The 18248-nt window shown below is 38.0% G+C and overlaps 2 protein-coding genes across 3 annotated transcripts in view; one reads left to right on the top strand and one right to left on the bottom strand.

Moving 5' to 3' along the window:
• The window catches only part of LOC106869272 (uncharacterized), a 63062-nt gene extending 45684 nt beyond the window's left edge, over positions 1–17378 (bottom strand). Inside the window, exons 1-2 of one of the 2 annotated variants that reach the window (XM_089361448.1) lie at positions 17162–17378; positions 1123–1174 (exon numbers count right to left, since the gene is read on the bottom strand). In XM_089361448.1, coding sequence (XP_089217574.1) covers positions 1123–1174; positions 17162–17221 — 112 coding nt within the window. In that variant the 5' untranslated portion in view covers positions 17222–17378. The remainder of the gene's footprint in view (positions 1–1122; positions 1175–17161) is intronic. The other variant, XM_089361447.1, reaches the window with a different exon arrangement.
• LOC106869273 (U3 small nucleolar RNA-associated protein 6 homolog) lies at positions 8769–10761 on the top strand. Its single transcript, XM_014914945.3, has one exon. It carries the CDS (start codon positions 8928–8930, stop codon positions 10695–10697), a length of 1770 nt encoding a protein of 589 aa, XP_014770431.2. The 5' UTR covers positions 8769–8927; the 3' UTR covers positions 10698–10761.
• Positions 17379–18248: the final 870 nt, after the last annotated feature.

Here is an 18248-nt window from a genome sequence, read left to right as displayed (position 1 = left end):
AAAAAAAAATAAATAAAACAAGATGGTCACCATAGGAAAGGCATTTATCAAGAATCTGCAGCTGCCAGAATGTTTGGCACGCCGGGCGATATGCTTAGCGGTATTTCGTCTGCCATTACGTTCTGAGTTCAAATTTCGCCGCGGTCGACTTTATCTTTCATCCCTTCGGAGTCGATTAAATAAGTACCAGTTTTGCACCGGGGTTGATATAATCGACTCAATCCATTTGTCTGTCCTTGTTTGTCCCCTCTGTGTGTAGCCCCTTGTGGGCAGTAAAGAAATAAGAATCTGCAGCTCTGTCAGATCAACTAAACGGGATCTGAACAAGGAAGGATTTATAAGGTAATATAACTTTTGATACATTGTGTTGAGTCAAAGGTTTTGCAATAATTTTGGTAACCTGTTTGCTTTAATTGGCACCTTACAACAAAAGCAGACTAACATTCAAAGTAGAGACCATTGTGTTGCACCATCTAAAGCCAAATTCTTGCCAGTTCGTTGATTCCACACAGATACCAGTTCTTGTCCTTTACTGAAGCTTCCACCCCCTTTTGGTTGATGAAGCGTTATGAGCACAGGAAGCGAGCCATGGATCGGAACAAGTGATAATCCAAGAGAGCTAGGTCCAGATTATATGCTGGATGTGACATCAATTCGGTTCCCTTAAGTTCTTGGAGCTTATTCCAGCTTGTTCAAGTGGTGTGAAGTCTTGCATTGTCTTGCAGTAATAAGAGCTCACTTTCTGTTAAGCAACACCAGGGATTTTCTGCTGCACAATGGCACACATCCACTCCAGCTGTTCAGAGTACATGTTGGCATCAATAGTTTGAGCATCTGCAATAAACTCATAATTCCACCAGGTGCAGAGCATCACTTTCTGTTCAAAAGTTTATGTTCCCGTTCTTTTTTTGACGTCCTGTACCCAGATATGCATCTATATATACATGTAGATGTAGGTATGTACATATATGTATGGATATATGCATATGTTTATATATCATTTGAATAATTATATTATCGAATGCCAAGCGTCCATTTGCAAGTAAGTTTTAACTATATATATATATATATATATATATATTGCATACACACACACACACACACATATTGTATAAAACTTACCGCTATATGAATATGATGTGACTGCGGTGTTATCTGTTAGGAGAAGATACATCTGTAAGAGAAAATGATATTTAATATTTTATAAAGTGATGCACATGTATGTACATGCATACATACATACATTTATACATACATACGTATGTACAGTACATACATACATGCATGCATGGATACATACATACATAGAAACATACATACATATATACATACATACATACAAACAAAAATACCTTGTTGCTGATGTAGAAATTCCAATGAAGGAGCCATGAATCTAGATTAGAAACTGGCTCTTTTTCTATTAGCAAGAAATCTTGGTAGACGGAAACTGAAAGAAGCCCGTCATATATATATACGTATATGTGTATGTGTTTGTGTTTGCCCTCCTAGCATTGCTTGACAACCGATGCTGTTGTGTGTTTATGTCCTCGTCACTTAGCGGTTTGGCAAAAAGAGACCGATAGAATAAGTACTAGGCTTACAAAGAATAAGTCCCGGGGTAGTTTTGCTCGACTAAAGGCGGTGCTCCAGCATGGCCGCAGTCAAATGACTGAAACAAGTAAAAGAGTAAAAGAGTATTCCTTTGGAACACGAAATCTCAAAAGGGGAAACTTTGTGCAAGAGTGCAACACCCCCTGGCAAGAATGAACTGGACCACTACATATAAATAGTAGCAGTCTGAGTAAGTGAAGTAGTTGGTGTGTTGATAGGTCAAAGTTGGAGTTCAAAGTTCAAAGTTCAAGTTAGCGTGTTAGATTGTTGGTTCTTAAAAGATTGTTACGTTCCTCCGTGTGGTTACTGCCATTTCTTTTGATTATATTGTTATTACATTGCTGCAGTGTATTCATTTATCCATACGGACATAACACATCCATCCATCCATCCATCCATACATAAATACATACATACATACATGCATACATACATGCATACATACATGCATACATACATACAACTCTTATTTCTAGCAACGTAGGTGTTTGTAACACCCTAGTTGTATTTAGTGACAATTATAGATTTCTTTTTTGGTAAAACATTGTAAATATCTGTATATTTTAATTTTATACATACTAGCATTTTGGCGTTAGGAAGGGCATGGCGTTAGGAAGGGCATCCAGCTGTAGAAACTCTGCCAAATCATATTGGAGCCTGGTGTAGCCACCTGGTTCACCAGTCCTCAGTCAAATCGTCCAACCCATCAACCCATGCTAGCATGGAAAGCGGACATTAAATGATAATGATGATGATGATGATACATACATACATACATACATACATACATGTATATGCTATGTACATGCATTAAAAAGTCAGCATGCTCCTCCTAAATCTGTCGGTTTTATTATTCTAAGTAAATGACTTCATCAAATACTTAGTTCAATATGTTTTGTAAGGAAGTTGGTAACAGAAATATTGGCAGAAAGTACAATGAAGAATGTCAATATACAACAAAGTAATTAGAAAAATATTGTTATGAAAATAAGCTAAAATATCACATTTCTGGTATGACTAGAAAAGCTTTGTTTAAAAAGAAATCCTCTGAAGACCTATAATAGCAATAGGTTAGTTACAATAATATTTACTGAATTACCTTATTTTTATAAGAACGATAACGAAGATTTTATGTTTGATTGTAATTAAGAGCTATAGATGTGATTAATTAAAAGAATGGGAAAATAGGTGCCTGTATGTAAGATGGGTGAAATTTTAGTGACAATAGATGTGGACACATAAATATGTGAATCATTAGGCTGGGTGGAACTGATGGCGCTGTTGTTGTTGTTGTTAGCTTTGGAGATTATGTTGCTTTTGGTAAACATTGCTAAACTAAATTCTTGACCACTTATAAAGCTTCTTGACCACTAATAAAGTGTATATGTACAAACATATATAATCATCATCATCATCATCATCAACATTTAACGTCCGTTTTCTATGCTGGCATGGGTTGGACGGTTTGACCTAAGCTGGCAAGCAGGGGAGCTGCACCAGACCCCAGTCTGATTTGGCATGGTTTCTATGGCTGGATGCCCTTCCTAAAATGCCAACCACCTTCAAGAGTGCTTTACAAATGCTTTTACAGGCAAAGGTACTTCTATGTGGCACCACACGGACACTTTATGTGACCCTGCATTAGATATGCCTTGCCCCTCAGAGAAACTGCAGGAGCAACTCAGAGGTTTTGTAATCTTTTCTAAATCCATTGCAATGTTAGACACCCTTCTGCATCATCAGCAGGTATCTCAGGGTCACAAGCGTTTTGCCCCTTCACCCGTATGCTTTACCTAAGTGAGGCAGTGATGGCTGAACTAGTCTTCACGTACAGAAAGGTTCCACTTGCAGTCACTTACTATAACATAGTTATCTTGAACTAGTTTCAGCTGCTGTGCCGATTTCCTTGGTGGCTTTCTTCAGTTGTCTGGGCTCCAGACCTATCACCCTTGTCTTGTGTTTTTCTTATTTCTTGATGTTAATTACACTAGTGGAGGCGCAATGGCCCAGTGGTTAGGGCAGCAGCTTCGCGGTCGTAGGATCGCGGTTTCGATTTCCAGACCAGGCGTTGTGAGTGTTTATTGAGCGAAAACACCTAAAGCTCCACGAGGCTCCGGCAGGGGATGGTGGCGAACCCTGCTGTACTCTTTCACCACAACTTTCTCTCACTCTTACTTCCTGTTTCTGTTGTGCCTGTATTTCAAAGGGTCAGCCTTGTCACACTGTGTCACGCTGAATATCCCCGAGAACTACGTTAAGGGTACACGTGTCTGTGGAGTGCTCAGCCACTTGCACGTTAATTTCACGAGCAGGCTGTTCCGTTGATCGGATCAACTGGAACCCTCGATGTCGTAAGCGACGGAGTGCCAACATACATAATTACATCAAGAGGGAAATTTTTCACCTTCTAAATTGTAAGGATATTCTTGGATAAACCAATATTTTCCTCCTTTTTACATTACTTATATGAGACTACCTCTGACTCTTATCTAAGAGTACTGAGAAAGATAATGAACTTGTTCCCCCCTAGAAATATCAACCTTCTTACTAAATATATCAATTATTGATCACGCTTTGTATATCAATTTATAAATCAATATTTTTTCCCCTTTTCATTTCCATCTGAGATTTTTTCCTATCGATTACAACTAGGACAGTTCTGAGTTTTCCCATCAAGTTTATCAAGCTTAATTTCCCATCGGTGTTATTACCCATGCAGCTTCTCAGTGTTTTATGCGCTCATGTGGTCAACAAAAGAAATTAGAAAATTAGACATGTAAAAGATACTTAATGATGTTGAAACAATCAAAAACAACACTTTGAAAACGTCTAAATGGCATGCTGAAACTCATATGCATGCATAGACATGCAGAAAGATCTTGTGAATTATAATTTATTGAATCATAAACCCAACAGCGATCAATCTAAAAGCATGCTGTTTATGCTTTTAGTGACAGCAAACATAGTATATTTTTCTATGTTGTTTTTCCATTAAATAAGTCTTTTTTTTTTTTTAATTTTATTCTGAAGACTGTGGTCAGTCCTTGATTGGAGAAGGTTGCTGAAGACTGTGGGTCAGTCATTGGCTTGAGACGGTTGCTGCTGGAAAGCCATATGTATGGCAGCAGAATCCGTCCCCTTGCCATACCTCTTGAAGGAGTCAGAAGTGGTTATCAGAGAATTTCTACAACTTCACCAGCCCCAATTTCTGGCTGCCTAATTTCCCTGCTTCTAATCCTAAAGATTACTAAGTGGTGGGCATATTTGAGAAAGACACCAACTACACTGTCCGCAACACCAAGGCCAAGATGTGAAATAAATATGCTGAAGATACATCTTAGGTATTAGATTTACAAAGACCTTATCAATAGTGCACAGCCATTTTCTTTCTCCTGTATCTTTTTTATTATCATATTGGTGCCCAGAGGGCAGCTAATTTCCTTGACAGAGCATTATTGCAGAAGTTTTCTTGCACTCCCATGCAACAATAACTGGTCTGTGTGTATGTATGTATGTATATATATATGTACATATATATGTATTGTATGCGTGTATACACACACACACGCACACACACACATATATAGGTGCAGGAGCGACTGTGTCATAAGTAGCTTGCTTACCAACCACATTGTTCCAGGTTCAGTCCCACTGTGTGGCAACTTGGGCAAGTGTCTTCAACTATAGCCTTGGGCTGACCAAAGCCTTGTAAGTGGATTTGGTAGATGGAAGCTGAAAGAAGCCCATTGTATATGTGTGTGTGTGTGTGTATACATATGTATATGTGTATGTGTGTGTGTGTGTATATATATATATATATATATAATAAACACACATATATTCATGTACATACACATACATATGAATGTACATACACATATATATATGTATGTATGTACATACATATATACATACCAGCACACAGATATGCTCGCCCCCATATGCACACCATATACACCCCACCACCTCAGATGCTCCCCCACCCCTACATATATCGAAATTTTTAATGCTTAACGATTTCTTATGCAGATATTATTTGTCAAGTTTATAGCCGAAGGGAAAATTGCGACGCCTATTTCTTTGATAACGACAACATCCTCCTAAGTAACACCCTAAAAGAAATGATCAGTTGTTACCTCATCAATTATCTGTGCTGTGTCTATATCCTATACTGCAGAAGATCAATTACGAAGAGAAGTGATGGAGTTGTTAAAGGCTAAAGTGATTTCTGATATTCGTTTCAGCCCACGTGAATTTGTGTCGAGTCAGTTTTCAATTTATTTGTCTTAATGTTTGGTTGGCTTTTATTACACTATTGCTTTGGTTTATCACCTTTAATGTAAGGAGTATCAGCAGGTTAACTAGAAATAATTATGCAGTCAAGAGAGAGAGAAAAAAACCCCCGCAACATAAATTTATCATCATCGTCTTCATCTTCATCATCATCATCCTTTAATATCTGTTTTCCACCTGGAATACATTGAACAGTTTGATTGGATCTGGTGAGCTGCAGGATTGCATGAAACTCCAGTGTCTTGTGTTGCTATGGTTTCTATGGCCGGATGCCCTTCCTAATGCCAACCACTTTGCAATGTGTCCTGGGTGCCTTTTTTTCTTTTTTTTTCATGACACCATCTTTAGAGAAGGCACCAAGTAACTTGCAAGATAAAAGAAGAAAAAGCTCCCTCAATTGAGTGGAAATGTATTTGCAAGAAGAAGAGGTGGGTTTATACCTGGTATTGAGTGGCTAAAGTTTGATAGAGGGACAGGAACAGGGGTCTTACTATAGATGAAATACATGGCAACCCTGCATTATATAAAATTAGCACTCCATTAGTTATGATAACGAGGATTCCAGTTGATCTGATCAGCAGAACAGCCTGCGCATGAAAGCAACGTGCAAGTGGCTGAGTATTCCACAGACACACGTATCCTTAATGTACTTCTCAGTGTGATTCAGCATGATACAGAATGTGATATGGTTGGCCCTTTGAATCATAGGTACTAATCATTTTTGTCAGCTGTGTCGACTGGTGCAATGTGAAATAAAATGTCTTGTTCAAGAATACAACGCGTTGCTGGAAATTGAACTCATGACTTTGTGATCATGAGCCAAATGCTCTAACCGCTAAGCCATATGCCTTCACAAAAGAAGGGAAAAAAACCCCCTCTTCAACGATATGGGTGGAGTTAGTATTTAATAGATGAAGTACAATTGTTCTATGTCAGGTGTTAAAAGATTAGAGTGTGAAGGAAAAACGAACCCAGATGGCTTGTAATAGAGATACAAGGCTACCCTGCTTTATATAAGGATGGATGGGAGTAGATGGAAAGTTGGGAAGACAGAAGTGGTAGTTGGATGCAGGATCATCTCAAGGTACAGGGAATAGAACCTGTGATCTAGCCATCATGAGTGCAACAGGAGCAATACTTCCCTTCACTCTTCGCTCGACATACGATGAGAAGAATTCGGTTGCAAGAAAGACGATGCCACCCTTTTACTTTCTTCCTTTCTAGTCAGCAACGTGCATTCCTTACTCTTTCACTCTTTACTGGCAGACAGCAATTTCTACACTATCAACTGCTAACCAGCGAGCCAACCTTGTCACTATCATTAGAATTGTCGGGCAAACGAATAAATATATGTAAATGATATTTCTTCCTTCTTGGTGTTGATTCTTCGATATTCACTGGTTACTCTAACGTGAGAACCTTCAAGCATTACATCTACACACTACATTTGGTAGTCAGCTACATCATATCGACGTGATATGGCTTGTCACTACAGCTGCTATATGTATATATATATATATATATATATATATATATATATATATATATATATTTATATATATATATATATATATACTCTTTTTACTCTTTTACTTGTTTCAGTCCTTTGAATGTGGCCATGCTGGAGTACCGCCTTTAGTCGAGCAAATCGACCCCAGGACTTATTCTTTGTAAGCCTAGTACTTATTCTATCGGTCTCTTTTGCCGAACCGCTAAGCGATGTTGGGGAGAAAAACACAGACACACAAAACACACACACACACACATATATACGACGGGCTTCTTTCAGTTTCCATCTACCAAATCCACTCACAAGGCTTTGGTCGGCCCGAGGCTATAGTAGAAGACATTTGCCCAAGGTGCCACACAGTGGATGAGCTTCTTTCAGTTTCTGTCGACCAAATCCACTTCCAAGGTGTAAGCCAGCCCAAGGCTACAGTAGAAAAGACACTTATTCAAGGTGCCATGCAGTGGAACTGAACTCAGAACCATGTGGTTGGGAAACAAACTTCCTACTACACATTCATGGAGTTTATCTAAATCTATCTTAATGCATTCTTCAATCTGTTTCATCCAGTGAAACATCAATGCATGACACTGGACGCCATCGAATTCATTATTTATTAATGCAACATCCATATATGAAGCTATTGATGTCAATATTCCCTGATTAGTTTGTTTTCATATTTGCCAAGATCCAAGTCAGCCCTGATCAGGCAGAGAGACCCTGTAATTAAAGACATTGTGTGTCTGACAATCCTCTCTTTTTGTGTCATTAGGGATAATTAGATTGTCTAACATGTCCTTTTTCTTTCTATACCACCACCACCACCACCACCATCACCATCACCACCACCACCACCACCACCACCACCACCACCACCATCATCATCATCCTCATCATCATCATCATCATCAAAATTATTATTATTAACGAGGCGGTAGGCTGGCGAAAATCATTAGCATGCCGGGCGAAAAAGTAAAAGGTAACGGCAGACGAAATACCACTAAACATCGCCGGGCGTGCTAACGTTTTTTATTTCTTTATTGCCCACAAGGGGCTAAACATAGAGAGGACAAACAAGGACAGACAAAGGGATTAAGTCGATTACATCAACTCCAGTGCATAACTGGTACTTAATTTATCGACCCCCCCGAAAGGATGAAAGGCTAAGTCGACCTCGGCGGAATTTGAACTCAGAACGTAACGGCTGACGAAATATCCCTAAGCATTTCGCCCGGCGTGCTAACGTTTCTACCAGCTCGCCGCCTTAACTGTATGATGTAATAATATCCAATGTTCCGTGACGATGTACATTTACTTAATGGGGGATTGAAAAAAAACTACACCGCTTCAAGGGAGGCAATTTGAAACTCTCCGATTTGAAAGTTAAATTATTCACAACGCACGTGTCTTGAGGAAGAATTAATTGGATTTTGTCAATTAACAACTTGAGGTAATTTCTTTGTTGATTTATTTCATTTATTTGCATTCAGTGCTGGTTTTGTGAATACTATCAGAAATGGCTGAGTTTGTACAACAGAAAATCGAGGAAATGATTCCAGAAATGGAAGAAATGGTGAGAACTAAATTGTTTACTAATGACGAAACTGGAAGAATACTGAGACGGCGCCGTGCTTTTGAGTACAAATTAAAGAAAATGAAAAAATCATTACCGGACTTTATTGCTTATATACAGTATGAACAGAATGTTCTGTCGCTCATTAGAATACGGCGCCGTCAACTTCGATGTAAATCGAAAATTTGTGAAATCGATGTTGCAATTATACAACGAATACATAGGTTGTTTCGACAGGCGACCAAATATTTCCCGAATGACCTTCCGTTGTGGCTATCTCATATAGAATTTGCTAAAAAGAGAAATCAAAAATCCACAGTAAATCGAATTTTTTCCAAAATGCTTCGGATGCACAATCAAAATGCGAGTCTATGGATCTTGGCGGCTAAACACCATTTTGAAAGCGGCGAAACACCGCTTGCACGTAAATTCTTTCACCAAGGTTTGAGATTCAACAATACGTCTCAACTTCTTTGGCTGGAATATTATCGCTTGGAACTCCTTTGTTGCGATAAGGCTCGCAAGAGATTGGAAATCCTGGAAGTTACTTCTGAGGAAACCCCACACAGCAAACAGTCAACAATAAACGGCCAGATCGCATTTGTTGTATTCAAAGAGGCACATGAAGCCATAGCAGGCGACGTAAGTTTTTTGTTGAAATTTCTCCCCATTTGTCGTCTGTTTGATTTTACTGAACATCACGAAGAGGAAATCTTCACACTGTTGTTAAATCAATACAAAGAGAACGAATTGGTGTGGGATGCTCTCGCACGACGGAAGTTTTATTATGCTGCGAAGGATTATAATAAGTCTTTAATACCGTTAAAAATATACCAGGACTGTTTCCATAGTTATGAAAAATCCCTCGAAGTCAAATCTACCCCTTCTATGTTGAATATGTATTTGGAATTCATGTTCGAGCAATTACAAGAAAATAACATGAAAATAACCAACTACCTCAAGGAACACATTTTAACTGTTTTTGAAACTTATTCTCAGAAACAGTTGTTGTCTGCTGATAATTTCCTAAAATGGTTGCAGTTCCAATCCGATGTTGGATCTGTCAGTAAAGCATTAAAAGTCGCTGAGCTTGCTGTACAAAAATTCCCCAAAGATCTGAGAATTTGGCATGGATTTTTGGATCTTCAGATATTGAATGACATCGACTTTGGCACCGTCTATGCTTCTTTTGGAAAGGCCTTAGATAATCTCATTTCACAGAACACTTGGCCATTATGGGAATCACTTTTAAATTTTGCTAAGAAATGTAAATCTTCAGAAATAGAACTGATTTTTAAACAAGGACGGTCACAGCCTAATATAGACTTAGTTGGTAAGATAAATACTCACTATTTGAAATGGATTTACAACACTAGTGGAATTTTGAAAGCAAGATCAGAGTATAAAGAACTGTCCAAACAAAAACCTGTTTCATTGGATTTTTACAAAGAATTTATTGTTTTGGAAAAATCTCAAAAGAATCCAAATATAGACAGTCTTCGAATTGTTTATGAAGATGCTGTTCAAGAATATGGTAAAGATATTCCTGACTTTTGGCTTCAATATATTAATCTTGAGTCAACTCATCCAAAAGGGAAGGTAGAAAAACTTTCTAGTATTCATTTCAGAGCTATAAAAGTTTTACAGGCTGAAAAACTTGAAGAATTTAATCTAAAATACATATTAATTAAAACTGGTCAGCTTAAGAACTAATTATTCTTTCAGTAACTCTGCTTGTTAACTGTGGATTTTTGTAAATAAATATTTTTAGACATCAGCTTTTTATTTGTTTCTTTGTTATATTTAATTTTTCACATTCTCTTCATAACTTGCCGTTATTTACTGTCAAGTCTAGAGACCACCTTTTCTTGTTATTGTATTTACTCTTTTACTTATTTTCAGTCATTTGTGGCCATGCTGGAGCACCACCTTTAGTCAAACAAATCAACCCCAGGACTTATTCTTTGTAAGCCTAGTACTTATTCTATTGGTCTCTTTTTGCCAAATTGCTAAGTGACAGGGACATAAACACACCAGCATCGGTTGTCAAGCAATGCTAGGAGGGCAAACAAACACACACATATACGTATATATATGATGGGCTTCTTTCAGTTTCCATCTACCAAATCCACTCACGGCTTTGGTCGGCCCGAGGCTATAGTAGAAGACACTTGCTCAAGGTTCTACGCAGTGGGACTGAACCCTAAACCACGTGGTTGGTAAGCAAGCTACTTACCACACAGCCACGCTTAAAGTTTTGATGATGCAGTTGTTTATTTTTTGAATGACATTGTAGGGTATGTGTGAGAGGCAGGCTCTGGCCAGTTTTGAACATAGAACAGGTGGAATATTTGACCAGATATGACCAATTTAAATACTAAAGTAATAAATGTTTTCTTTAAAATATATCTTTTACATTATTGCATTGCTTCAAGTAAATTACTGGAGTCATTGCTATATTAGATAACTTAATCTTATCTACTCCTAAAAAGGATGAGGTGATCAACCATCTTGCCTTTGATTAAAGAAGTCTGCTCCATTGGAGTTGGCCTGCAGTTAAACAAGAGCCTTCAATGAAAGAGGAGAGATTGTCCATCAACTTATGAAAAGGACTTCCACTTGATTTCATGATTGTGCAAATAAAAAATACATCAAGATAAAATGTTTGGATGTTCATGCTTCAGTGACTGATTTGTTCTCTGGAGGATTCAAGCAACGTACATATATATATATATCTATATATTTCTATATTTCTCTTCGTCTTTTGCTATGGTTACCTCATCGTGCCCACTCACCCAACCCAAGCCACTATATCACCTCACCTATTCTTGCTCCCCCCCCCCTCGAGGCCATGTCCCAGTGCAACTACTCCATCATCTCTCTCACTATCACTGTCTCTATCATACTCTCTAACTCCCTCTCCTGTTTCTCAACTGGAGTATCCATGTCTCTACTCTGCAGCAAAACACTCTTATCTGTTCCCTTTCTACCTTAAATCTCTCAATTGGTACGGAGCCATTCCGACTGAATACTACTCCCCTCATGTAATATATGAGTGGTTGGCGTTAGGAAGGGCATCCAGCTGTAGAAACTCTGCCAAATCAGATTGGAGCCTGGTATAGCAACCTGGTTTCATCAGTCCTCAGTCAAATCGTCCAACCCATGCTAGCATGGAAAGCGGACGTTAAACGATGATGATGATGATGATGAATATATAAATATATGCATATATCCATACATATATGTACATACCTACATCTATATGTATACATACATGCATATATGGGTACAGGACATCAAGGAAAACGTTAAACACAATGAGAAACGAAAACAGAAAACAAACTTTTTTCGAACAATGAAAAAAACGGAGAAACGAGACATGCAACATAAAGAGTACATCCCTTCGTCAGTTGTCCCTATTCCATCTACTCCACATTTATGTTTGTGTGTGTGTGTGTGTATATATATATATATATATATAAAGTAACAAAATGAGGAAAAGAAATCCTCGAAAGGGGTGTGTTAAGTATCCAATTCACTGGTACTTCAGTTGGATACCATATAAATAAATCTTGGTATAACTCAATAATAAAGATCAATTGAATATAGAGATATACTATTGACAATCAAATGATTTATTTATATGACAATATTACATTAAATACTAGGAATCTAATATATAACATTAATAATTATAAAAACCATAAAAGGCCAACAAATTGTTTCAACTTATATATTTTTTCTGATATACATAATCTCAGCTCCTTTCACATGGAATTTCGTCTTTTTCTAAACCAAGACCCTGAAGTGACTTTATATATAACGGAACCATGATTATGTATATCAGAAAAAATATATATGGAAGTCGAAACAATTTGTTGGCCTTTTATGGTTTTTATAATTATTTATATGATATATTCATAGTATTTAACGTAATATTGTAATATGGATAAATTATTGGATTGTCAATAGTACATCTCTATATTCAATTTATCTTTATATATATAGGTTGTGTGTGTGTGTGTTGCTCCTCTTTAATTATTCACATACATTAATCAGAATCACACTCTGTCATCATATACTTTCTGTCTTAATTAGATTATTAATCTCCATGGGGGTCTAACTATTCTGATTGCTCTCTGTTTGTCACACCCATATCAGTTCTCTAAGTACATTTGCTTTTCTTGTTGTTGTTGTTGTTTTATAACAACAAAATTATTTTGCATAGTCACTGGCATGGCTATGTGGTTAAGCAGTTTGCTTCCCACCCACATGGTTTCGGGTTCAATTCCACTGTGTGGTAACTTGAGTGACTTGTACATGCATTTATATAAGTGTCTGCATATATGTATTTATTTATATATATATATATATATCCATATTTATATGCATATATATATGTATTTATATACATGTATATATGTATACATATATGTGCACATATATATGCATTTGTGTGTGTGTGTGTGTGTATATATCTATATATATTATTTTGTTTAAAAGAGTTCCAACACTGTCTGTTTTTTATGTTTTGTTTATATTCCTGCAAAACCAATGTGGGATATGGAATATACAATATATAATATAATATACATTGTCTGTCATACCGGCCATGATGAAATACCACAAGGTATAGAAAATACGTATTCGCCTTTATATATTTAATCCTTTATATTGAACACTCAATATTTCATCTATTCAATAAGACATATTCCATATATTCAATAAGACATTCAATACTTTATTTCATTGTACCATCCATTTTTATTTTATATTATATATTGTATATTATGTTACAGAGAGGGTCATAGCCCAACTAATTAGGGAGCGAATCAATTTAGATGAGATGCAGTTTGGGTTCGTGCCAGGTAAAAGCACTACTGATGCCTTATTTCTAGTGAGACAGCTGCAGGAGAAATACCTAGCTAAGGATAAACCTCTGTACCTGGCTTTCGTTGACATGGAGAAAGCCTTTGACAGGGTCCCCCGATCCCTTATCTGGTGGTCAATGAGGAAACTTGGGATAGAAGAATGGTTAGTGAGAGCTGTGCGAGCCATGTACAGAGATGCTGCCAGTAAGGTGAGGGTTGGAAATGAGTACAGCAATGAATTCCGGGTAGAGGTAGGGGTCCACCAAGGTTCCGTCCTCAGCCCCCTCTTATTTATCATAGTCCTCCAGGCAATCACAGAGGAGTTCAAGACAGGTTGCCCCTGGGAGCTCCTCTATGCTGATGACCTTGCCCTAATTGCGGAGTCACTATCAGAACTAGAGGAGAAGTTTCAGGTGTGGAAGCAAGGTCTAGAATTGAAGGGCCTTAGAGTCAACCCAGCTAAAACCAAAATCCTAATAAGTAGGAAGGTAGATAAAACACAAACCCCTTCAGGTAGATGGCCCTGCTCAGTATGTAGAAAAGGAGTAGGTAGTAACTCTATAAGATGTACCCGGTGCAAGCTATGGACACATAAGAGGTGCAGCAACATCAAAGGCAGGTTAACTAGCAAGTTAGTTTTTGTTTGTGGCAGATGTTCAGGTGCAATAAAGACTGTAAACAAACAGGAAACAACTTCTATCTCATTCCAGGGTGAAAAACTAGAGGTAGTCGATAGCTTCCGCTATCTGGGTGACCAAGTTAGTAGTGGGGGTGGGTGCGCTGAAAGTGTAGCTGCTAGAATAAGAATAGCCTGGGCAAAGTTTAGAGAGCTCTTACCCCTGCTGGCGACAAAGGGACTCTCACTCAGAGTAAAAGGCAGACTGTATGACGCATGCGTACGAACAGCCATGCTACATGGCAGTGAAACATGGGCTGTAACTGCTGAGGACATACGTAAGCTCGCAAGGAATGAAGCCAGTATGCTCCGTTGGATGTGTAATGTCAATGTGAATACCCGTCAGAGTGTAAGTATCTTGAGAGAAAAGCTGAACATTAGAAGCATCAGTTGTGGTGTGCAAGAGAGATGATTGCGCTGGTATGGACATGTGGTGAGAATGGATGAGGATAGCTGCGTGAAAAAGTGCCACACCCTAACAGTTGAGGGAACCCATGGAAGAGGTAGGCCCAGGAAGACCTGGGCTGAGGTGGTGAGGCAAGACCTTCGTACATTGGGCCTCACCGAGGCGATGACTACTGACCGAGACCTTTGGAAATGTGCTGTGCGTGAGAAGACCCGGAAAGCCAAGTAAGATCGTTGCCAGTGCCCCTGGACTGGCTCTTGTGCGGGTGGCACATGAGATGCACCATTTTGAGTGTGGCCGTTGCCAGTACCGCCTGACTGGCTCCCGTAGGATTTTCGAGTGAGATCGTTGCCAGTGCCCCTGGACTTGGCTTGTGCGGGTGGCACATAAAAGACACCATTTCGAGCGTGGCCGTTTTCGTGCGGGTGACACGTAAAAGCACCCACTACACTCTCTGAGTGGTTGGCGTTAGGAAGGGCATCCAGCTGTAGAAACTCTGCCAAATTAGATTGGAGCCTGGTGTTGCCATCCGGTTTCACCAGTCCTCAGTCAAATCGTCCAACCCATGCTAGCATGGAAAGCGGACGTTAAACGATGATGATGATATTCTATATCCCACATTGGTTTTGCAGGAATATAAACAAAACATAAAAAACAGACAGTGTTGGAACTCTTTTAAACAAAATAATATATTCCTCTATACACAATCATAGAAAACCCCTTTTTTTGTATTTATTTTTACTCGCATATATATATATATATATATATATGTATATATATTTATAGGTGTGATTGTGGGTTCAGTTCCACTGTGTGGCAACTTGGGCAAGTGTCTTCAACTATCGCCTTGGGCTGACCAAAGCTTTGCGAGTGGATTTGATAGACAGAAACTGAAAGAAGCCCGTCGTATATATATCAATATTTGTTTGCACCTATCATTGCTTGACGACTGATAGCTGTAGTCAGGTGACTGGAACAGGTAAAAGAATACACGCACACACATGTATGTGTATTGGGTCATCCCTTAAATAATGCGGTGTTTTTCAATTGCATGGTGCCACATAAAAGACCCCCAAAGGATGAAAGGCAAAGTCGATCTCGGGGGAGTTTGAACTCTTAAACATGAAGATGGGCAAAATACTGCTAAACATTCTGCCAGCTCATCACCTCAAGAATAATGATAACCCTTTCTGCTAAAGGCACAAGACCTCAATGTTTCACTGGTACTTAATTTATCGACTCCAAAAGGATGAAAGGCAAAGTCAACCTTATCGGAATTTGAACTCAGATCATAGCGTTTGGCAAAATACCGCTAAGCATTTCATCAAGCTCCCTAACAATTCTGCCAGCTCACCACCTAATAATGACGATTTTATTTTACTAAATTCTTCATTATTTTCAAAATTAACCAGAACAAAAGACAGCATATTTTGATAGAAACATGGTAACAAAATAATTAAAGTGATTTGAATTAATACCTTCATTCAAAATTTTACATTAATTTATGTTCCAAACATTTCTTCATTATTTAAAAAAATTATTGAATCTAAAGCAGTTTGCTTCAATAGAAATATGGTAACAAAAGTTTTAAAGCTAAACCTTATGTCAAATTTGCTTCTGAGCAAATACTGACAAACGGTGAATGCAGTGATAGATCACCGAGGCACGCACCCCGCCATACCTGACCAGACCTTCCATCAAAAATTCATGTGAATTTATATTCTAAACACTAGCTTAATAACAACAAAGTTATTTTACTAAATTCTTAACAATTTTCAAAATTAATCAAACGGTAGTATATTTCTATAGAATTCTGGTAACAAAAGGGTTAAGCACCAGCGGAGTTCGAGTGTAGCTCTCTCTCTCTCTTTCCATCTCTCTCTCTTTCTCTCTCTCTCTCTCTCTCTATCTCTTTCTCTCTCTCTCTCTTTCTCTCTCTCCCTCTCTCTCTCTCTCTTTCTCTCTCCGTCTCAGCTTCGATGATCTACAGTGTCAAGGGTAGGAGGTCTGAGAGTGTCTGTGTCTGTTTGCAACTTTACAGTCACCTAAAATAGTTTGCGAAAGCATGGTACATACTACAAAAGGATGGTCCTTTATCAGTAACAACTACACTATGTTTTTAAAAGTATTTGAGAAAACACAGGGAGTTTATTTCATTGCAATCAATAACAAGTTACCAGTCATTCACAATAACAACAAAGGCTAACATGAGTAAAGTACATACCAATGTTGCAAAGATGCAGCAAAGATGCTTTTCCGAATTCTTCCAAAATAATAGTTTCATGTCTGATTTTTGTTCCTCTGCTTCACGCTAGCATCGGAAAACTCTTCTGAGAAAGTTTGAAAGATGGTGTTTAATTTCTTTGTGATTCGGTAGGAAATAGGTGCACATGTACACAATATATAACTGAACTGTTTGTGACTGATCCTGATTGCTATATGTCATCAATCACCAGATCAATAACCACGCCCGCCTCAAAGACAATAAGATGAATATGTCCAAACAAGTTGTAGTTATCTGTGATTACTGATAGACAAAACCAACAAAAAGACAAAAAAAAAAAGGGAAGAAAAATAAGCAGGATATATAACACTAATAAACAAATACATAGAAAAACGTGTTTTATCGAAGCCCCATGATTAAAAGAGATCAAAACACAACAAAATGTGTGTGTTTATGTGTGCATGTGTCTATGTATATATTTATGTATATATAGATATATAGAAATATATATGCGCATATGTGTGTATATATATTTGTATGTGTATATATATATATATATATATATATATATATTTATATATATATATATATATATATATATATATATATATATATTCTTTTATTTGTTTCAGTCATTTGACTGTGGTCATGCTGGAGCACTGCCTTTAGTTGAAGAAATCGACCCCAGGACTTATTCTTTGTAACTTTAGTACTTATTCTATCGGTCTTTTTGCCGAACTACTAAGTTACAAGGATGTAAACATACCAACACTGGTTGTCAAGCAGTGGTGGGGGACAAACACATACACACAGAAGCGTACATCATCATCATCATCATCATCATTTAACATGAGTTTTCCATGCTGGTATGCATTAGGTGGTTTTTCTGGTGCTGGTAAGCCAGAGAGCTGCACCAGGTTCCAGTCGTCTGTTTTGGCATAGCTGGATGCCATTCCTAATGCTAACTACTTTATAAAGCGTATTGGGTCCTTTCTATGTGTCACCGGCACAGGTGTCTTTTACACGCCACCTACACACACACACACACATGGGATTAAATAAATGACAAAGCAAAAGGAGATTATCC

Source organism: Octopus bimaculoides, chromosome 13 (assembly GCF_046866305.1).
Source record: "Octopus bimaculoides isolate indiv1 chromosome 13, ASM4686630v1, whole genome shotgun sequence".
NCBI classification, from domain to species: Eukaryota; Metazoa; Mollusca; class Cephalopoda; order Octopoda; family Octopodidae; genus Octopus; species Octopus bimaculoides.
The sequence above is the reverse complement of the archived record's forward strand: the minus strand, read 5'-3'. Positions and strand labels throughout refer to the sequence as shown.